Below are 23,499 nucleotides of genomic sequence, written 5' to 3'. Positions count from 1 at the left end.
TTGAGTATAAATTTAGAGACGTTTATCCAAGAAAATGATAAACTCTGGATTTTTTCATTTTACTTAACTGAGGGTCTACTCACCCAAAAATCCTAGCATCAACCTAAAAAGACCTTGCTTTTGACACTCTACTATTTCTTTCATTAAATGTGTTTGATTCTTTTTCAAAATGAAAATATCTTTTTCATAATAATATATTAAGATCACTGTAATTCTCATCCCTAATTTATATATACATTTATATATGTATACCTACCTCACAGATTATAAAAGATTGAATGAGTTAACATATATAAAGCACTTAAAATAGTGTCTGGCACACAGTTCACTATATGTTAGCTACTTTCTTCTTCACACACACACACCTCTAGAAAAACTGAATCCTATATTTAACACATTATGGATATCTTTTCCTCTCAATACATTCTTTTCTGGGGAGGGATGGGATCTCATTACATTACCCAGGCTAGCCTTGAACTCCTGGCTCAAACAATCTTCCTGCCTTGGCCTCCTGAGTACTTAGGACTAAATACAGATTTAGTGAGTATATCTATCTTTCTATTCTATTTCAAATACTGCTGCAATGAATACCTTTATTCTTACCTCCATATTCACTTGTGACATTTTTCCATAACACGAATTCTACATATACACGAACACACTTACAAAAAATAGTTTAAAAAATTAACTACATTTTAAAAGTTAACATCTGATTACCATTTTATTTAAATTAACTTCTAGAACTATGAAAGTTTAAAAAACAATGTTTAAAAGCTGAAGAGCATTGCTTCTTGGTCTTTTGGCTAAGATCAAGTGTAAAAGTTGAATACTTTACGTATACAAGGTACAAAGGCATCTTATTGCACAAAAAGTTTAGATCCCATATGATGCATCTATCATTTGAAATATGACTAATAAAAAAGTCTTTAACATTTTTTTAATGGGAAGAATATTCATTTTAATATGCCCCAAGATGTTACAGAACTTAAAATGAACAAACTTCAGTCAGTATAAAACAGATTTATTGTCAACATTCAGTCATTAACACAACCCAGGTAAATGAAACATCACTCCATACAAGGCTCATATATTCTTTACATGTGTACTATAAAATGATAAATACTTAAAAATTACAATGCAAGGAAAAATATTGTAAGATATACAATTGTTACAGACCCTTGTGTGAAAGTTCTTTATTTTTAAAGTTCTGCCTTAGGGAAAATACCATGCTGCATATCAGAACCCAAAATAAACTGTTTCTTGAGGTTACAATGCTCAATGGTATACTGGATGCACCCTAAAATACCGTGTCTGACAAAAATTAAAAGAGAGACAGCCTTCAATGATGTTTAGAAAGAGGGAGAGTGAGAGAGAGAGAGAAGAGTAATCAATTATTCTGTTGATTTCTGCTGGAATGGCCTCATTAAACAATTTATAGCACTGACAAGAGGTCTGTACCCAAAGGGAACAAAACCAAGACCAGTCTCAGCTTTACATAAAGGATTTCCAAATCAGACTAACTGACACAGTTCTAAGGCACTGTTACCAATGCTTGTCACTCTTCAACCCTTCACAGAGACTTCTTGTCTTATGTCCATGTTTTTCTAATTTCTTCCTAAGGGTTTACCAATTATACTTCTGTTTTCTATCATCCTAAATCCAAACCAAAAGACATTAAGCAATACAATAAAATCTACCAGTCTGGTCAGTTCTAAAGACACGAATTCTGGTTTAGACATTAATCATAAGACTCAAGTATATCTCTCCCCCTTCCACACATGCTCCCACCTCCCCTTACATATTGATCCATCTCAATTTTGAGGAAATGCTCAAATTCTAAGCAAAATTTCAGGATTTTTTCCCCCAATCAGTGATTTGACTGTTGGCAAGCTGCTTTGGTGGGCAGCAGTATAAGAAATTGTTTGGAATGCCTGGCTAGAACAGATAAAATGGATGTGATCAGTGAATTATTGTAACCTATTGTAGTAAACAGATGGATGGGAAGGATTTACCTTATGAACTTCCCTCACTCATTTCAGAAGGGAGAAAATTATGTCTTAATAAGGCAAGAAAAAAATCAGATAAGAAAATACAGCACTTTGGGAGGCCGAGGCGGGTGGATCATGAGGTCAGGAGATCGAGATCATCCTGGCTAACATGGTGAAACCCTGTCTCTACTAAAAATACAAAAAATTAGCCAGGCGTGGTGGCGGGCACCTGTAATCCCAGCTACTCAGGAGACTGAGGCAGGAGAATCGCTTGAACCCAGGAGGCAGAGGTTGCAGTGAGCCGAGATCATGCCATTGCACTCCAGCCTGGGGTACAAGAGTGAGACTTCATCTCAAAAAAAAAAAAAAAGAAAAGAAAATACAGTAAAATATTAATACTGTAGTGACAGCAAGGAAGGGTAGGATTCTCAGCACCCTACCTCGCTGGGAAAGTTTCTGGCATTAAAGTCAAACTCTCTACCATCATTCTTTGCACAAGGATGGACAGTTGCTTACATCAAGAGGGGCAGAAAGCCACTTAAATACTTTTCTTCAAAGATGAGACATTTCTTTTTGAACTGAGCATTAGAGAAAGGAGAAAGAATTAGGGAAAGCTCACTCAAAGAGGTCCTCAAACATGCGTTGTCCCATTGCTATATATGCTTCCTTTTCTTCTGGTGTCATCTGGGCCACTAGCTCTGGCCGTTGGCTCACTTCACTGTAGGAGAATGGACGGCCAGCCACCATGACAATGGGGTCATCTGCTACTTCTTCAAACTCGTCATCTTCCTCTTCATCCTCTTCTCGTTTATGCACAGCCACAGCTGCCGGACGGGGTGGAGAATCATCATCTGACTCACTGGTCTCACTTTCTGAGTCACTGCCATTGGCAGCGGTCACTGGAGCAGCTGCCCCCACTGAACCAGCCATGGCAGAGGAAGTCTTTTTCTCGTGAATGAGCAGTGCTCGCATGACCTCTTCGTTGTCATCAGGCCCAGCACGGCCTTCCTCACGCTCCTGAAATGCGTCCATATCTATGCCCCCTGGGGAGTAAAACTCAGAAAGTCAATATCCTTAAATATAAATGGCATTTCTTTATAGCATATAGACAATATTTTAACATATATTTAAATAATACGATAAAATAACAGACTTCACTGGTTCCATTTTTGAGCTGCTATCCATAAAATATTCAAAATATTTCTTACAAACTGGAGCTTAAGTAGCATAATGGTCAAGTACATTGGCTTTAAGAGTATTATAGCATAGATTTGAATCCTGGTTCTTCTACACACAAGCATCTTGGGCAAGTTATTTAATCTCTAAACTTCAATGCCTTTTTCTGTAAAATGAGGTGATAAAAGCATCTACTTTCTAAGGTTCTGAATAAAAACATATAAGATAATGTCTATGAAGAATCGACTAGAGTAGCTGGCATAATAGAAAATCAAAACATGGCTCTTTATCTCACTCAAGGTAAAAGCCAAAAGCTTTGCAATGGCCTATAGGGTCCCACATCATCTGGAATCCTTCCTGATCATCTACCTCTTACTTCTTTCCCCTGCTCATTCTTGTCTAGCCACAGTAGCCTCCATGGTATTCCTTGTACATATCAGACACACTCCTACCTCAGGGCCTTTGCATTACCTGTTCCCTCTGCCTGGAATATTTTTCCTTTAGGTACTCACACAGCTAACTCCCTTCCATCTTTCATGTCTTTATTCAAATGTTACCTTTTAAATGTATCCTATCCCTACATTCCCAATGCTCTATTTTCCCCCCATAGCACTTATTTCCTAACATAATGAATAACTTACATCTATTGTCTTTGTCACCCCCTTTCCAAGGATGTAGGTTCTACCACAACAGATATTTATCTTGTTTATTCATGGATATATCCCATTTACCTAGATAGTACCTGCCACTCTGTTACGCACTGAATAAACATCTAACAAATGAGTGAATAAATGTGAGTTTTATTTTCATGAAGCAAACTAAGCATACTTCACACTCTTTATAAAAAAAGAATCTAATTTTAGGAATGAAGCTTCTCTCACCACACACCTCCTATCATTTTGTGTACATATCTTACCTGATATACTGCAGATGAAATATTTAAGAAAACCATCTGCATTCTGCATTCTGATACTACTACCAAACACACTGCCATTTAAAATACATAAAAAGATTAAAAGTATTGTTTGGAACCTGACTCCCTGATTCAAATCCTAACACTATTTAGCTGTATGATTCTGGCCAAGTTATTTCATCTCTCCGCTTCAATTTTCTCAAGTACGGAAAGGGGGAAAATAGTATTTACTTCACTGGATTACTGTGGGGGTTAAGTGAATGTCTGTGAAGTGTCTAGAATGGGCCTGGCACTTAGAATAGTGTTATCTATCATCATCGTCATCAAGAGAAGACTCAGAAATGGTCAATTCTGACTATGGATAAAGTGAAAGCATCTTCTCATTAACACATTAAAATGAATTAGCTAAATCCCTGGACATTTTAGAAGGCACAGAACTCCTAAAATGAGATACTGGGCAGATAAGAGAGAGAAAGGGAAACAGAAGCAGACAAGTTAAAAGTTTAGGTCAGAGAAAAGAGGCTTTTGATAACATGACTGTCAAAATGAGCGTTAAAATCAAACTTAACTACTTCAAAATATTGTCAAAGGCTGAACCTCCTCCTTAGAGCTTACTGCCAATGTAGCATTACAACAGAAAGAAAAGAAGGTAAGGAATGCATGCAAGCCTTTAAGACAATAATTGCTTCTAAAAGAATGTTCCAAATAGTTTAATAATATCAACACAGTATTTTGATTAATGTTTAAGTATTAAATTAGGGAAAAAGAAAATTAGTTTTGTAAACTAAATTAAGTCACACGTAACAGATTTCTGACAAGGGTCTTGAGAGGTTTGGAGAAAAAAGAATTATTCTGTTACAGATGAAGACAGAAAACAAAAAACAAGGATAAATGAGCAAATTTCTGGATGGTAAAGTAGAAACAGTGGTTCTAGGAACAGCCTTTTTCAACAGAGTTATAAATTACAAAGAAGATGTATACTGGGAAACTATATTCACGGAATTGATGCTAAGCAATTGTGGGTACTGAAAGGCCAAGTTGCAGCAAAAAAATATAGGAAGAGCTGAAGGTTGTATACGTGGGCAGAAAAGTAGCAGATCTATTTCTATTTCAGCAAGTGCAAGAAAATCAGCCTACAGAAAAATAATCTAAAATATACTGAAAGATATGATCCAAGCTATTGGATTCAAGGCACAGAAGAACCTAAAAAGTACCTCTACGTGTTTCTAGAAGTTTTTGGTCTTAACATGCTTCCAGAACCAAAGCAACAAACAAAATCTCAAGTAAAAACCAGAAAGATACTGGAAATAAAACTCAAATCAATGGTGAATCCATGCATGAACAACATGTATCATTCTGGTCACTATGACTCAAGTAAAGTATATTACAATTAGAGATGGTCCAGAAAAAGACAAAAATAAACAAAAACTGTAGGAGGTGGCAGCAGTGGAAAAGAGAACTGTTTAAGGAAAACAGAATCAAAAGGAATTAGAACTTTCTTCAGTATAGTAATGAGAACATGATTGAAGTCGATACAATTGTGAAAGATATCAACATGACTTGAAGTTTGAGGAAAATCAAGTGTTAAGACCCACTTCATACATTCACTGGAAAGAGTCTGCTCTACTATCAAGAAACTTAGGACAAATTCAGACATGACAACATACTATCCTATTTTATGCAGAAATAAATATTTACAAAACTTAAGTAGACCAGATAACTTATTTAAGGCCCATACGATTCATATTCTATCATTCTAGGAACTGTAAACTAGAATGTTAAACTTATGAGCTTAATATATAATGTTGGTTAATAATAATTTTATTTTATTCAGTTTTCTTCCTAAGTTCAAAGAAAAGAAGGCTGCTTTAAGAATAGGCAAGAAGCCAAGTTGGGGAAAACAAACTTATTAAGTAGTAGTATAGCCTAACTACTGTATAATCTAAAACAACTTTAATCTAAATAACACAACAGGCTGGGCACAGTGGCTCATGCCTGTAATCCCAGCACTTTGGGAGGCCGAGGCAGGCAGATCACTTGAGGTCAGGAGTTTGAGACCAGCCTGGACAACATGGCAAAACCCCGTCTCTACTAAAAATACAAAAATTAGCTGGCCATGGTGGCTTGCGCCCAATTCCAGCTACTCAGGAGGCTGAGGCAAGAGAATCACTTGAACACGGAAAGCAGAGGTTTCAGTGAGCCGAGATCGCACCACTGTACTCCAACCTAGGCAAAAGAGCGAGACTCCGTCAAAAAAACTAACATGGCAGGCTAATCAGTGAGGAAGAAGGAGGGTAAAGTATGGTTGCCTTGGAAAACCTTTTCTTATTAAAATTAATATATCAAAGAGAATCACAGTAGAGGTATTACCTGCTTTACCATCACTACCAAACTCCACGTTACCTTCACAATTTCTAGTATATACATATACTAAATGCTAATTATGAAGGGAAAAGAGGCTAGGAGAAACGCCAAAAAACAAGTGGTTTTCAGTTACTGATTATTCTTTGGCACTAACATATCACCAAACTCAGGTGATATGTTAGTAATGATATATTAACTTGGGAGTAGCGGCACATTGATTGTTACACTGATAAAATCCAGCCAGAAATAGAGACACCCTTCCTCTCTACTTTCCAGCTTGAGTCATCGTCATCCATTTTTGCCTCCCATTTTCTACATACTCCTAAACCATCATCACTCAAAGTCTTGAATGCAGTAACTTAGACTAAAACTTAGAAAGTAAAATCTTGCAGTTCTCTAACTTCTGAAGATCAGTATGCAATTCTTAACCCTTTATGGCTCAGAAATTTCCAAAATCCTCTAGAACAAAGTTCTGCTAACCGTCTTGGACTGTGAGAATGCTCAATCCTTTATTCATGTGGTCTCTTTGTATCTATTTCAGGTAGCACACACTCCTTGGTATTTATGAAGAGAAAACATAAAGTTTGGGGTAGTGTATAGTTTTGGCTCCCAATTCAGAAAAATTAAATGCATATAAGTCAGGGTAATATAAGATTAAAGGAAAGGTGAGTATGGCTACCTTGAAAACAACAGATAGCATTTTTCCAAGAAATTAAGATAAAAAGGTGACAATTTTTCAAATCTAAAAATGAAAATTTAAAAGGCTATTTGTTATTTTCACTAAGTTGAAGGGCAATGGAAGTATACTAGTTGGTTTTTATCTTATTGTTCAATTTCTTACTTCCTAATATAATGCAATTAATTGTTCTGTAGAACAGATCCAGAATTGCCCAGGCAGTTTCCCACTAAGCCAAGTTCATGTTCTACTGAACCTAAGACACATCCATTTTACTGACTTCTACTCTTACCTTCTTTCATATCTTCAGAACCATATGCCCCTTGGACAGTGCTTTCTCTCAACCAAATAGGCCTCTCTCTGGCAGATTTCCCTTCCAGTGAGGCTCGATGAAGATCTTCTTGGTCATCCATGTTAATGACAACATTCTGAGTGTATAAGTCTTCATAGGAAGGACCTTTGGTGGCCCATGCTTCCCGGTGGTGCCCACCTGCTAAGCTAGCAGCTCCAGCAGTAGTTGCTGCATGGTCCTTGCTATATAAAAAGAATAGAGGAGTACAGGAAGAAGAAAAATTAATGTCTTGGTGTTGGAAAAGAAGGGCAGCTAGGGAGGCAATTACTGAAATACTGCATGTAAATGCTACCTAGCAATCATGCACACATGCTTTAACAATTCCAAGAAAGTGCTTCTATACCTCAGGGTAAAAGTTGTAAGCATTAGAAAAACACATCATATTTATATTTAAGTTCCTCAAACATGGGATCCTCTGATGTATATAAATGACTGAGGTTTTATAGATTTAAGATGTTTCAATAAATCTATTAATACTTGGAGAAGGAGAAAGTGATATGGTGACATCATCTACTTAAAGCCACTAGTCTGACAAAAATCTCTCCCAGTATTTTGTTTAAAAAACAAAAACAAAACACATTGTATTTTTAAAAATGTTATCTCAGCTCAACCCAGAACAATTCAAAGTGGTTCTGTGTGCTTTTTCCTTTCTTTTGTGTGCTGATCATGGAAAAAGCTAGAAAACTATTCTACAAAGCCTGACCTCAACCAACGTTCTTCTCCCACCACTCATGCAGTAAGGTATAACCCTCTGCACAAACTAGCTGCTTTTCTATGTAGTTGTATGTTTCTATCTCCACATCTATGCTGATACTCTGTATCCATCTCCAACCACTGATTCTACTCTGCAGTAACAATGGTCTGTTTTTCTCAGTCTATTTTATTTTGTTTTACTTTTACCACCCACGATCTTCTTTGTCTGTTAGCCTGTTCCATGTCTGATCATTTCCTTATCTTCTAGTCACTTAAGTTCCCCCCAACCTCTGTGTTAGGCCAAGTTTTCAGTATTTCTGATGGTTCCCCATTTTACCTGCCTGTTTCACTCTCAATCTGTTCCAAATTCTTTCGAATATGCCTGATTCTCTGTCTGAGCTCATGCCTTTCTCTGCCTGCTACTGATGCTTTCCACTTCAACTTCTATGTATGCTTCTCCACCTCCCTCTCTGTCCAGCTATTTTTTATCCTGTAACCATCTTCATGTTTCTTGAACTGCCTGCTCACTCCAAACCTTTTGGGTGTTTCTTTCAGTGTCCATGACTGACCTGGTCTCACGTTTCTCCTTTATTTTTCGTCCGTTTTTCTCACTCTTTTCCATGGATCCTGAATTATCTCCTGTGTGGAGCCCCGACTCATTGTGAATCTAATAAATACTTCATTAGTCTTTCCTCCTAAGCCATTCACTATTTTGCCTTCATTTTTGTCTTACTTCATCTCTGCTTACTCCCTTACTCTTCACTTCTTTCTGGGTCCACTTCTTATCTACTGGGGTTTTCTAACTCATACTTAGCTGAGGTCTGTGTCCGTGTATCTGATTAGCCCATCACATCTTTCCCTAAATTACACTGTGTTTCTGACCATCCTCTGGAGGTAAACTTGGGCTTAGCTCATCCCACCTATCCTGTCCTGCCTCTGGATATCTATAGGGCCATGCTACTTGTGCAACAAAAAAATAATGTTATCTCCAGTTGCCCAATCCACACTGATCCAGTCATTTAATCCATGCCTTCCAGGTACTGCGTTTGCATTCTTTTCATTATTCCACCTCTGTGCCCAGGGCTACTTTGTAAACCACTTTCTCCCACAGCCTTTTTCTTCCCGGTGCCTGTTCTACCTGTTCCATGTTTCAATCACTTCTTTTGCCTCCTCACTGCTCCTACTTTCTACCAGTTATTTGCTCTCCACTCTAAGTCTAGACCTATGAGGCATCTCTCTGTAAATATATCCAATCCATCTATTTTTTTTTTTTTTGCTATATTCTGAAGTCTTATGCTACAATTGCAAATAACTGGTTTCTCTCTGCTATTTCTTTCTGCATTCATTGATGTTACTTTGTGTATCATTTCTTGTTCATCTCAATTTAACCATTAACTGTCCCTAGTCATTCTCTATCTTCTATCTGTTCTGTGTGGTCTTTTAAAGGCTATGTGGCTGCCTTCACTGTAATATGATGCTGCTTACTTTGTATAGGTTGGCTTTTCGAACTTTTGTCTCCTTCAGCATTCACTTTTCTTTCTCTTTTCTCTTGGTCTGATCTGGTTTTTTATGTTTCTGTGCTTACTCTACATTCTGGCCTCTCCTCTCACACCCATTTGTCTCTCTGACTCCTTTCAATGCCTCTTCTATCCTCAGCCAACATCCCCATCTTGATGTGCTGAGCCTGCTCTATATATCTGCCACCCCAAAATGTTTCTCCCTGAGTTAGCTAACCCCACCTGGGAGAGACAGAATAGGCATATTTCTCTGATCTGGCCAACCACATCCTTATCTTTCCTTGATTCAGACTTAAATGACTCACTCACTCTGAGGTTACTGTTTCTCTTTATATATAATCCTGAACACAGAGTTTTTCTCTATTCTCTATCTTTAGCATTGACTACAAAGACTGTCTTACGAAGGTATGAGGAGTACTTTGAGAAAAACAAGAAAGCTAGAGAGAAAAGAACAGAATTAAAATAAATGTTAACACAAGAGTACTTTTAAAAAGTCTTTTGTTTTTAAATTCAAGATGGGTTTTATTCCAGTTTGAGGCAGCAGACATTTGACCATAAGTCAAACAAATTTTAAAATTTGGAACAATTTTAATTGAAGATGACAAAAATGACAATTCATGTTTGAATCTTTTTATATTATTTAAGAAATTTTAGAACTTTTAAAAGATATAACTCTTACTCAGAGATGAGAGGGGAATATTATTTCAAAACTAAATTTTTAAAAATCTTTAAGTGTTAAGAGATGATGAAAAAGGGAAGGTTACTAGCAAGGAATTCCACTCTAGAAAGATAGGAAGATTTTTATATCTCATCAATAGGTTGACTTGCTGAAAGGATAGAATTGTCCATCAATTCTTGGGTTAGGCCTACTGACAGTTCTGCAGAGGTAGCCCCTAGTTTCTGATCTAGGGACAAGCTAGAATTTAACTGATTACAGATCAGTAATCAAACTCATAATATTGCCACTTATTTAAAAAAAGAAAAGCTATCATCTCTGAGTTCCCATACCATTCTATTGATGCCTCTTCTCTTGTACTGAGGCAGGATGGACTATTACATCCTTGGGGCAGGATGGGCCATTTCAAAACTTCATACTCCTATAGTACAGAAAGGCCAAATCAATACCACCTCCAGGATGTTATATCCAAGCAGTGGAATTTGTCAAATGCTTTGGTGGGGACATTATAACCTGGGTAACATCTTCTAACCTAATGGTTTTTTTCCTGACCACGTGGAAATGATTTTACTTTGGTCTGGCTGGCAGCTCTAGGAACCCCATTCTGTCTTTCTTGTCTGCCTCCATTTCCTCCCTTTTTTCTTAATGACCAGATTTTTGGGTATCCTTTTTCCTGATCAGTTTATTTCCTCTATTTCCTGGTTCTTCTTCATCCCTGGAGTCACCATCATTCCTGATAAGAAGAAGGTGACTTGATACAGAGAGCTGCTGTTGGGCCTCTGGTGTCACTGTACCACTAAGACTCATCCAAGGCCTGCAGTGAGTGGGGGATATCGAAATAAAGATCCTGGAAGGGGAGCTGGATTGTGGTAGGTGGAGAACATTAGAGACAGGAAGCCAGTGGTGGTGGTGACTGAATGCTATTGTAGTGGGGAAGCATCTTGATAAACAGGACAAGTAACTACAGGTAGGAGAGGAAACATCAGAATAATTCAGATAGTATATTGTGTAGGAAGCAATCAGATACTACACTGACGCATACTTCAACATGAAATAATCCATAAGCTTAGAAAATTTTGTATTTTTGTAAAATCAATTTCCCTCATAAGCTTGTATGTTAGAGCTACAATATAACTTAAAAGGACTGAAAAAGATACAAAAAGAAAAATTCCTTTTTCAAAAGAGGAATTCCTTTTCTTATACAAAAAGAAATAAATAACCAGTACCAAAAGTTAAGGCTATCTGTGATACAGATGTTATTAGTTTCCTATCAACTGTGGCTCCTTTCTTTCTTTGCTTATTGGTTTTATTAAAATACCAATGGCAATTTGCTCCAAAGCGCTCTGGGACCTTCCCCAGTCCTAGAAGGTAAACCTTAACTAGTCTAAGTACCAGTCATGTGATCTCATTTCCTTTGCCAGCTGCTGGTTTAGAAATATGCATATAAAACAACTGTAGCCAGTGAGACATCAGGGGATAAATAGAGTATCCTAGGGAGCCCTCTGGGAAACCTTTCTTCAGTTTTAAAATAGGACACAAGGAAGGGACGGTCCCTTTTTCTGCATTTGGACATTGTCATCTGCATGTGATACCTAGAAATACATGGCCATCTTAGACTAGCTCCCCTCATGGTCCCAAGAGGATAATCAACAGGCTGAGTTCAGCAGAGTATAAAGATGGAACAAATCTAGATCCCTGAAGATATAATTGAGCTGTGAAATTAACCAGTTTTGAACTGTACTACTTCAAGACTTCTAGTCATGCAAGACAAATTTTCTTATTGTTCAATCTACTGCTAGACTGGATTCTAATTCCAACTAGAGTTGGATATTCTGTTATCACAGGCAAAGGCATCCTAACTGACACACGGTACTGGATTAGAAAATTCATAACTCTTACAGATACAAAATTTTCTGTAGAATTGGATTGCTTTGAACCATCTAAAAGAAGCCCAATTTACTCAGGATGTGTAACATCAGTACCACAGGAAATAAAATACTAAGAATGCTCCTAAAAACTATACAAATACAGCCAGATTGTTGAGCTCTTTGGAAGGGAGTGGGTGAAGTGAAGGTTAAATAAAGATATCCCTTACTTGATGCTGGGAAGAGGGAGAGAAAAAAAAGGGTAGAGTAGGAGAGCACTCCCTGACCCCAATTTTCATTTATGCTTTTCAAGAAAGAATATAAACCACCTTTTCTGGCATGGCAAAACTAAGGCTACCTCTGAAATTCAAACATTAGGGAACACTGATAAAAATAGGGAGCCACTGTTAGGAGTATTAACCCATAGGTAACACCAGCTATACTTTACTTTCAAGGAAGTTGCAATTACAACTAAGAAATAAAGGTGATTAAAATGCTTCAAAAACAAAAAAGAAAATGCTGAATTCCTTAAAGGACTTCAGCCTTCAGAAGCTGGCTAGGAAAGTTCAAATATCCCCAAGCGGCACAACTAATTTAGGATTAGCTAACAATTGGCTGAGTTGCTGCAGTCCCAAGCAGAATGAGTACTTGAAGTCAAACCTAAATATTTAAAGATTTTTGCCTGAAGTCCACAGTGTTCTACATTTAGAACAAACGAATTTCATCACAGGCACACGTTAATAAGACAAATGTGGCACAACTGAGAACCTACGTAACATTACAGTCTTGAGTCTCCTAGTAAATTACCCACTCTTGTTCTCCAAGGTACAGGTAGTTAAAACAAGAACAGGTTGAAACGTGTTCTTAGTAAGAGCACAGGGCCTACACTCACCTCTGTTTCAGGGCTGGGATTTCTGTGGGTTCTGGCTCAAGTATTTCATAGGCCAAGTTCACATCCTCTGTCTCCCGAAGCAATGCATAAATGGGCTCAATTTGTTCATTAAACCTTGCCAAAAGTGTGCGTGCATCTTTTTTGGGCATTGCTGATTCATCCTCTTCTACCTCTGTATGGCAAAAAGTACAGCGGAAAGTTCCTACAGAGAAAACAAGTATCTCAGGTCAGAGAGAAGACTTTAGCAGATAGTTTATACCTCCACCCTCCCCCAATATCTTATTATTAAAACTTTCAAATATACACAAAGGTTGAAAGAATTTCACAGTGAACAGCCATGTGACCACCATTTAGATTCTACAATTAGCATTTTGCTATTCATCACATATCTATCCATCTATCATTTTTGATGTATTCAAAGTAATTTCATCCCTAACTTCAGCATAGTTTTTAATCACAATATTTCTAATATGTATTTATTTTAACTTAAAGCCAAATTCTTTACAGCTTACCACCACAACTTGTACCCTTTCCCGGCAGCTTTAGTCATTTTTTTTTTCACATTACACATTTGGGCCTACATTATGGGGAAAGCCAAATAAATACCTAAAACCAAGAGTTTCTAGTCATCCTGAACATTGTCACAGGCTATTTTTAAAAATTTATTAACCATTTGTATCTAATCAATTCAATCTATTATGCTAAAACTCACACTCTTAAACATTACTTAACAGTCTACGCCACTAGCCACACCTGGATTTCCAGTTTGGTTCTTATTCCCAAAGACAGGAATATGCATCCTTCCTTTCTGACTCAACTTACTTGAAAGATTAAAAGGGAACATGTAAGTACTTAGTGTCTGGCAAATAGTTAAGTACTCAAACATTTAGCTATAAAAGGCCCCATGTATGATTCATACATAAAGAATAAACAACCAAGTGATCTCTACTTCAACATAACACTAGATCCTACTGATACATTACCAGTATAATAATTTCCTTTACTGCCCCTCATACATAGCCAATAGCATGTAAATTATTTGTTCAAATACCCTAAAATACATCTTCCTATTGTCTAAATGCCACCTAATCTACATCTATCCCAAATAAGTGAGAAAGAGAGAGAAATGCAGCCCTTCACAGCTAGGAGGTGGCTCAGCACTCACAGCTAGACTGTGGCATTTTTCTGTCAAACAGGATCTCACAGATCACTAACATCAGACTATGATGGAAGTGAGGCAAACCCAAGCCACTGTGGAATTGCGTCTGAGAACAGACAAAAGCAAGGACTCCATGCAAACCACAAAAAATCCCATCTTGCACAAGTGACTGCTGCTTCTTTACCATTTAGTTTTAGCGTCACTCTGTTCTTGTCACCTCCTAGATAAGATTTATGAAGATACCCAATAATAGAATTATCCCCACTTCTTCACAGCATCCAATCCAAAGGAAACCTTCATCACTTCCCTGAATCCTCCCCAAAATTACCCAACAAAAGCCCACATCCTCTAAGTCTGTCCAACATCATCTTACCGACATTTCATGGTTTCCCCATGGTATGTGGCTTCCCTTGCTGCAGAAAGCATCAATAAACCTAACTTTGTTTACTACAGGTGTGTACCTGATAGCTTTTGACTAATGGTCACCAACATAAAGATTATAACTTAATCAACTGGACAAGAATACTATTATACCAAAGTAAAGAGAGGAAGAACTAGCTTTTTTTTTTTTTAGGTAAAAGATATCAAATTGCTTTAAATATAAAAATGAATATGTAAAAAGCCAACTAATTACAAATGCTAACAATTCAGCTCAAGAAAGGGGTTTAGACTACAAATTTAGATATGAGAATCAACAACCTATAGGTGGTAACTGAAGCCATATAGTAGATAGAAGCATCCGAAGAGATTAAGGAGAGTGAGAAGAAGCAGTTAAGGCATAAACTCAAGGAATGAGGAATCCTTGAGAAACAGAAATGGTGCAACCAGAGTGATAGGATGGTGTTTCAAGGAACTGTATGGTCCTAATATTAAGAGGCCAACAAGAGTTGAAAACCGGCTTTTATATTTGGTAACAAAGGGTAAGAAGCAACCTCGGCTAGAAAGGTTTTAGGTAGAATGTTATCTTATATTATTCTCCAACTGTTCCAAGCTGTCTCAGCCTCTTCTCTTCAACAGAAGCAAGGAATATAATCATGTGGGGGCTTAAAAATAAACCACATAAAGTAGGGTTGAATATAGCTCTCGAATACCTGCTGAATTAGAAAACACACCAATGTGAGACTGGGACTTAAATTGACTGTTGAAAAATAAGCACCTACAGGGACTGTCAATGAGAACTAAGAATAGTTTGGAAGACAAGTTATCTAGTTCTGTAGTTTTCAAATATGTTTTTAAAGAAAGGAATCTCATTTCTCAAATGGAAAGGTGCTTAATATATAAACATAAAAGCAAATGCTCTGGGGTAAAGTATAGAAACACAGCTAAGACAAAGGTTAATACTCCAACCCTCTCATTATCTGTTTTCAAAGCATCACAAACCGGCCTCCTCAATGTCTCCCATCAGGCACACTCTGCTGCAGAGCCTTGGCACTGCTGTGCCCTCTATCCAGATGCCTTCCCTCCAGAAAATCACATGGCTCATCTCCAAACTTACTTCAGTTCTTTACTCAGAAGCCACCAGTAAGGCCTTCTGTAGCCAACATTATCTAAAATTTCAACTGTCTTGTCCACCCAAACAATCGTATCCTCTTTCATTTTCTTTTCCCTTAGCATTATCATTATCCAACATGTTTTATTATTTATCTAATTTATCATTAAAAAGTCATGTTATACCCGAATTTTTAAAAAATGTCCTCCCAAATACCCCATTTCTCATTTTAAGACAATATGTACTCCAAACTTCAGCTTTAAGTAAACAAATCAACATGCTTGTCAGTGTAGCTCATCCTCATAAAACAGCAGTGCTTTTATTTGGGGAAAAGAGAGAAAGAGAACACCACTAATATCATTATTTCACAGAAGGACAATCTCAGAATGACAGTCCTTTAACTCGAGTAATTTATTTTCATGAAAAAGAATAGGGGGAAAAATAAAGTATATAGTCATAAGGCACCTAAATTCTAATCTCATCCAAACTTAACAGGAGTTACTTACAGAAGGGCTGATTTTGCAGGTATGAAAACAGCAGCTTTAACATTATTACTAAGAACTGTGAAGGGTCTGAGATTTTACCCTACTTGTAAGCTAACAAGTTATTCTGCCAGTTTCATGGATACTGGTAGAAGACACAAGACCCCAGGTCAGAGACAAAGAACTTCACTACTCAAGGAAATAGCAGTAGCCAGTGTCAGTATTTAAGCCAGTTCCCCATGCCCCAATTTCCATGGGGTGCGATAGAAGGGCCAGGTAACAATTACACATGCAACGGGTTGTGTTACAGGAAAGAGAGCCTGAGCTTAAAAGGAACTCAAATATTTTATAATGGGCATAAGCATGCCCATTCTTTGCACTGGAGGGTGGCATTATCCTTACTTACTATAAACTCTATGTAAACATGCTCTGGAAGGAGACACTTTTTATACTGGACCATAAGCAAACCTGCTCTTTGCTCTGAAGAGAAATACTATCTCTGTCTTGCAAGGCTGCTCGTTATATAAACATCCTTGAAAATGATAGTCCAGGAAAAAAGCAGTCAGTCTGTATCTCTGCTTGCCAAGACATGCATAACATGTGAGAGACCCATGGAGAATAGTCTCCCAATAAATACCACATCTAGCAAATATTACAAAAGGAAAAGCTAGCCTGACATCTCTGAGCCCTATGTTTATCACAAAAACATTAGTTATAAATGAGAAGCCTGTCAAAGCCAAATGTAGAATTTCTTATTTTTCTTCTGGGACCCTAAAAAATGCAAGAAAAGTAAGAAATTTGACATTTTACAGAAAATGACTTAAGACCAGTTTAATATACCAGCAGCATTTTTTATACATTTCACTACGCATTGTAAAAATGCAAATCAGTTTTCCTGAAATCAGAAGGGGCAAGTGGCAAGGGGCAGGAGGACACGGAAACCCAGCACATACTATGTAGCAAGCAAGCACCCACGCTACTGAGAGAGTGGTGGTGGCATACACAGACAGAACCAGTCAGCAAGAAGCTTTAGTAGGGAAGAAAGATGTCTGGAGATAAAACAATCAGGGATCAGTGCAAAAAATAAAGTACATAAATGTTTTGGAGTTCAAAGAAGGAATGTGACTTCTAGCTGAGGACACTAGGAAAAGCTTATTGAGAAGGTAAACCTTTTTGAGAGAGAGTTTAGAAGATAAAAGATGAAGGAGAAGATGAAGGGGTAAGGGAACAGGACATTCTAGATCATCATAAGAGAAGTAGGGTGGTTGAAAAATGATGCTAGACTGCAATTTCAGTCTGATAGGAAAACAGTTATCAAAAAGAATGATAAAAAACAGAATTAACAAGATAAACTTACGGTGACCATAAGTTGGTCACCCCAGTTTATCTTGTTAATTCTGTTTTTTATTGACTGCAATTTCAGTCTGATAGGAAAACAGTTATCAAAAAGAATGATAAAAAACAGAATTAACAAGATAAATTGGGGTGACCATAAATTGGTCTTGAATGATAAGCTTCATTTTGACTTTATTCTTTAGTAATAGGAAAGCCACAGAAGGGTGTTAGGAAAGACACTGAGGTCATGAAAACTAATATTTACATATATTGATCTGCCTGAGTGGCTTGAGATGGCCTCCCAATAAGGCAGTTCTTAACTGAGTGTCTGCATAAAAATCCCCAGTGGAATTTATACTCAGGCTCCATGCCACAAATGCTGATCCCAGAGGTCCAGAGTGGGGCCCAAGAATTAGAATTTTTAAAGTTACACAAGGAATTCTGATGCCTACACCTGGTAGAGAGCTGCTATTAAGCAATATGATAAACATCCCAACTTTTCTTGTAACTAGACCATTCTACACTAAGTAGTGTACATAGACTATACTACTCAAGAATGAGAGAAGATACTGAAATTGAAACTCAGAGCTCTGCACAATTTTTCCCTTTTCACATATAAGATCAAGAAGGCAAAACCCAGAAATGGTGAATCCAAGGCATGCAAGGGAGAACATGCAAGCTAGATCTAAGAATGTGGCAACAGAGAGAAAACGAAGGCTACAAAGATTCTTTAGGCAAAGCTTGATAAATAATGGGGTTAGGAGGAAAAAAGGAGTTCTATAACACATTTGTTTGATAAGCTATACTCAGAAACCACAAAAAGAACTAAGAAAGCTACTTTACAAATATTCCTATATATTCATCAGAAGCAAATCTATGCAATAATTCTATCCAAATCTGACATATAAGGAAATTAACGCTTAAGAGGCGTTAAGTTTACCAAGTCATAGCTTGAAAACAAAAATCACTAAATTTGGATTCAAATACAAATCTTTCTGTCTCAAAAGACTAAATTCACTATACTATCCTGAATTATACATTCCTTCCAACTTCCTATCAGCCCTGCCAGCTACAATTTAGCAAACTTTTCCCATGTATATACATTAGCTCCATTTTTAAAAAATATTGAATAGAAGGAGAAAAGATTTATAACAAATAATTTAACAAACATAAGTGCCTGTCACATACCTGGCATTTACTTGGCTAAGTCTTAACCTATCAGGTTTGCCAAACAAATAAAAATAAATCCCATTGCAGATAACGAACAGGCATTGAAAGTGGGAAGAAAAAAATATCTTTTATAAATAGATATTTCAAAGCTATATTTTAGGGTCATATATTCAGTAGTATAGGAATGTCCCAATTTTATAACTCAGGATTCTTCTACAGAAGGTAAGTTATCACTCCACAATGAGAAAAGAAATGGAGACCTAATTGTGGGGATGAGGGGGACAGTGGCAGAAGAGGGAGGGGAAAGGGAAAGAGTTCTACACCATTTTAATTTTAACTTTCTCCAAAATAAAAAAAGTAAAAGCAAAAATGAATTGGGGATGGGGAGGGTGGGGGGAAGGGATTGGTAACAATAATTAAAAAAAAAAACAGTAATGCTCAGCGAAATTTGAAACTTGACATTTTTTCTTTGCTAAACACAGAAGAAAATTTAAGTGGTATATATGATACCAGCCAAGGCCTTCAACTTAACTGCTTCCAACATATTTCATTTTAACAAACATGTTACTCACTGTAATTATATGGGTATTCAGTCAAGAGAATAAATAAATAAATACAAATAAAACCAAAGCAAAAAAAAGAAAACCCCACCAAAAACTTGTTTATTCTCTTAAGTTTGACAAGTACGTGCTCTGGAAATGTATAATTGACAAAAAGGACACAGATACATGATACTAGGGCAGAAGACATGATTAGTCAAATCCTCAATTAGTCATTACTTAGCATTACATTTTTCTCTCTTCAGTCCAGTATATACAATGAATAAGCCATCAGCTAATGCCCACAATTCACTGACAAATATTTGTCAAAGGTATCAGTTGCAACTGAAATATTATTCAGCCATTTTTCCCACAAACTTTTAAAAAATCAAAATAAGCTCAAATGCTTTGATATGGCACAGGGTGCTTAAGTGCTCAAGTGGGACTCCTATTGCAGCCCATGTCCTCAAGGCTGGCCAAGGAAACAGGGAGGATCAAATGTCTGCTGCTGCAGAGCTCTCACCCCAGAACAGTGGGTTTGATATCCCCAGGGCTGCTGACATTCAGCCTTCCCAAGTCCAGCCAATCATCTTCTGAGCTACTTTCACGGCCCTCACATTCTAGTTGGGGGTAGTCAAGACACAAAAAAATCACATCCATAGTATGTAAGTATTACGGGGGAAAAAAAGCAGGGAAGGAAGAAGGTGAAGGGAAAGGGGTGTTGCTCTATTATATAGGAAACTCAGGGTAGGCCTCTCTCATATAGCAATGTAAAAACAGAGACTTAAAGATGGGAGCAAGTCATGCAAATGTTTGGACAAGGGAAAATAGCATGCAAAAAGGCAAATAAAGTAAAGGCATGCCTGGTGCACACAAAGCACAAATAAGGTGGCTGCTGTGAACATGGGAAGAATGATAGAAATAGTCTCCAAAAGGGGAAATTGGGGAGGAAGCAAATAGAAGACTTTATAAATTCTGTTAAGGACTTTGACTTTTCTGAGGGAAAGAAGAAGCCTCTGGAGGATTTTTAACAGAAGAGTGGCATGCTCTGATATGCTAGAAGGATCACTAGTTGCTATGACAAATAGTCTACACGGGAACCAAGAGTGAAAGCAAGGAAACTACCTAAGAGAGCTTTGCAAAATCTAAGCAAGAGATAATGGCATGCATAACTTTCCTGGACAATCTTATGAAAAAACTTTGAATCCAAGTTTTTTTACTCCCCTTCACTCAAAAAGCTTCCAGGAAAAAGAAAAAAACAAAAGACACTTCACAGTTCCATGTTAAAACTAAGTAGCTAGAAGCAGAATTCCTAGGATTTCAGTGAGATAAGGAGGAAACTATAAAATTTCAAGACATAACACTAATATATATGATTAATTTTACTGCACTGTAAACATCCAACCACCATATAGCTTACGAAGCATATTTAGACACTGTTTTCCCCTCCCACTGAATATTTTATGAAATACATAAAACCACCCCCCAAAATTCAATTTAGTTTGTCCTTCCTTAAATGTGAACTTATCTGGATTTGGTCTAATCATGCATCATTCCTCCATTCTGGAACTCATTATAAAGGGGAAAAAAGGTACAATATGGGGGAAGAAGGGCAAAAAACAACAAACTGAAGGATAGTACATGGATGAATATTAAAGCTTGCAACAAATTATCTAAATTAGGCCCAAATCAAATTCATCTCAGCATGCAGAATCAAACTCATCTCAAATACTTAAAAGACGATAGCCAATAGAATATATATATGCGGAAGGTAGTGAATTGGGGAGCTTGGAAAAATAAGACTGCTTAAAATTATTAATATTATTCTCCATTATGCCTGTGCGTTTCTGAAGATGTAAACAGAGCATATTTTCTATATGAATACTATAACTGAGGGGTTCCAATTCCTAACCAAGGCTTCTAAATTAACCCAAAGTGACTAACATAATCCTCTAAAACCAGTGATAAAACCCCCAAGCTTCTCCATACTTTTAGAATGTCAAATATGTTCCAAATCAAAGAGTAAGTATAAAACTAGAGTTGAGAGAAGCCATATATGGTATAGAATAGGATGAACGTATCATTTACACATGCTAAAAGAAGGCCAAGAATGGTTACAGGATTTGCCCAAGGTAACAGTTACTAACATGACTAAGACTAAAAGCCAGGGCTCTTGAATCTTAACATCCTGTCATTTTACTGTCTTGCAGCCACTGCTGAAAAGAAAAGCCAAAAAACTTCTAGAAATGACATGAACACTGAACATACTGATTATGCAAAAGGACCCAACATAATAAGTGTTCTAAATAAAACTATACAATATTATGAAAAGTTGACCAAGCATTACTAACCATAAGCTGTTTTAATAAAGTATTTAAGAATCACTTTGCATCAAAAGAGACAAAGAAGGCCACTACATAATGGTAAAGAGATCAATTTAACAAGAAGAGCTAACTATCCTAAATATATATGCACCCAGTACAGGAGCACCCAGATTCATAAAGCAAGTCCTTAGAGACCTACAAAGAGACTTAGACTCCCACACAATAATAACTGGAGACTTTAACACCCCATTGTCAATATTAGACAGATCAACGAGACAGAAGGTTAACAAGGATATCCAGGACTTCAACTCAGCTCTAGACCAAGCGGACCTAACAGACATCTACAGATCTCTACATCCCAAATCAACAGAATATACATTCTTCTCAGCACCACATCGCAATTATTCTAAAATTGACCACATAATTGGTAGTAAAATACTCTGCAACAAATGTAAAAGAATAGAGATTGGCCAGGCGCGGTAGCTCATGCCTGTAATCCCAGCACTTTGGGAGGTCAAGGCAGGCGGATCACGAGGTCAGGAGATCGAGACCATCCTGGCTAACATGGTGAAATCCCGTCTCTACTAAAAATACAAAAAATTAGCCGGGCGTGGTAGTGGGCACCTGTAGTCCCAGCTTCTTGGGAGGCTGAGGCAGGAGAATGGCATGAACCCGGGAGGCAGAGTTTGCAGTGAGCCGAGATCACGCCACTGCACTCCAGCCTGGGCGGAAGAGCGAGACGACGTCTCAAAAAAAAAAAAAAAAGTTGCTCACACCACAGTGTAATCAAATTAGAACTCAGGATTAAGAAACTCACTCAAAACGCACAACTACATGGAAACTGAACAACCTGCGCCTGAATGACTACTGGGTAAATAATGAAATGAAGGCAGAAATAAAAGATGTTCTTTGAAACCAATGAGAACAAAGACACAACATATCAGAATCTCTGGGATACATTTAAAGCAGTGTGTAGAGGGAAATTTATAGCACTAAATGCCCACAAGAGAAAGCAGGAAAGATCTAAAATTGATGCCCTAACATCACAATTAAAAGAACTAGAGAAGCAAGAGCAAACACATTCAAAAGCTAGCAGAAGGCAAGAAATAACTAAGATCAGAGCAGAACTGAAGGAGATAAAGACACAAAAAACCCTTCCAAAAAATCAATGAATCCAGGAGCTGGTTCTTTGAAAAGATCAACAAAACAGATAGACTGCTATCCAGACTAATAAAAAAGAAAAGAGAGAAGAATCAAATAGATGCAATAAAAAACGATAAAGGGGATATCACCACCGATCCCACAGAAATACAAACTACCATCAGAGAATACTATAAACAATGCTATAAAAATAAGCTAAAAAATCTAGAAGAAATGGATAAATTCCTGGACACATACACCCTCCCAAGACTAAACCAGGAAGAAGTTGAATCTCTGAATAGACCAATAGCAGGCTGTGAAACTGAGGCAATAATTAACAGCCTACCAACCAAAAAAAAGTCCAGGACCAGACACAGCTGAATTCTACCAAAGGTACAAGGAGGAGCTGGTACCATTCCTTCTGAAACTATTCCAATCAATAGAAAAAGAGGAAATCCTCCTTAACTCATTTTATGAGGCCAGCATCATCCTGATACCAAAGTCTGGTAGAGACACAACAAAAAAAGAGAATTTTAGGCCAATATTCCGGATGAACATCGACGTGAAAATCCTCACTACAATACTGGCAAACCGAATCCAGCAGCACATCGAAAAGCTTATCCACCAAGATCAAGTCGGCTTCATCGCTGGGATGCAAGGCTGGTTCAACATATGCAAATCAATAAATGTAATCCATCACATAAACAGAACCAATGACAAAAAGCACATGATTATCTCAATAGATGCAG

The 23,499-nt window shown here is 37.3% G+C and overlaps 1 protein-coding gene across 4 annotated transcripts in view; it reads right to left on the bottom strand.

Moving 5' to 3' along the window:
* Positions 1–707: 707 nt before the first annotated feature.
* GTF2E1 (general transcription factor IIE subunit 1) overlaps positions 708–23,499 on the bottom strand; it is a 40,701-nt gene continuing 17,909 nt past the window's right edge. For 3 of the 4 annotated variants that reach the window (XM_016939934.4, XM_016939935.4, XM_009445971.5), the window contains exons 3-5: positions 13,113–13,314; positions 7,410–7,651; positions 1,005–3,031 (exon numbers count right to left, since the gene is read on the bottom strand). In XM_016939934.4, coding sequence (XP_016795423.1) covers positions 2,604–3,031; positions 7,410–7,651; positions 13,113–13,314 — 872 coding nt within the window. In that variant the 3' untranslated portion in view covers positions 1,005–2,603. Of the gene's footprint in view, positions 3,032–7,409; positions 7,652–13,112; positions 13,315–23,499 lie in introns of all 4 variants that reach the window. The other variant, NM_001243861.2, reaches the window with a different exon arrangement.

This window comes from Pan troglodytes, chromosome 2, assembly GCF_028858775.2.
Source record: "Pan troglodytes isolate AG18354 chromosome 2, NHGRI_mPanTro3-v2.0_pri, whole genome shotgun sequence".
NCBI classification, from domain to species: domain Eukaryota; kingdom Metazoa; phylum Chordata; class Mammalia; order Primates; family Hominidae; genus Pan; species Pan troglodytes.
The sequence above is the reverse complement of the archived record's forward strand: the minus strand, read 5'-3'. Positions and strand labels throughout refer to the sequence as shown.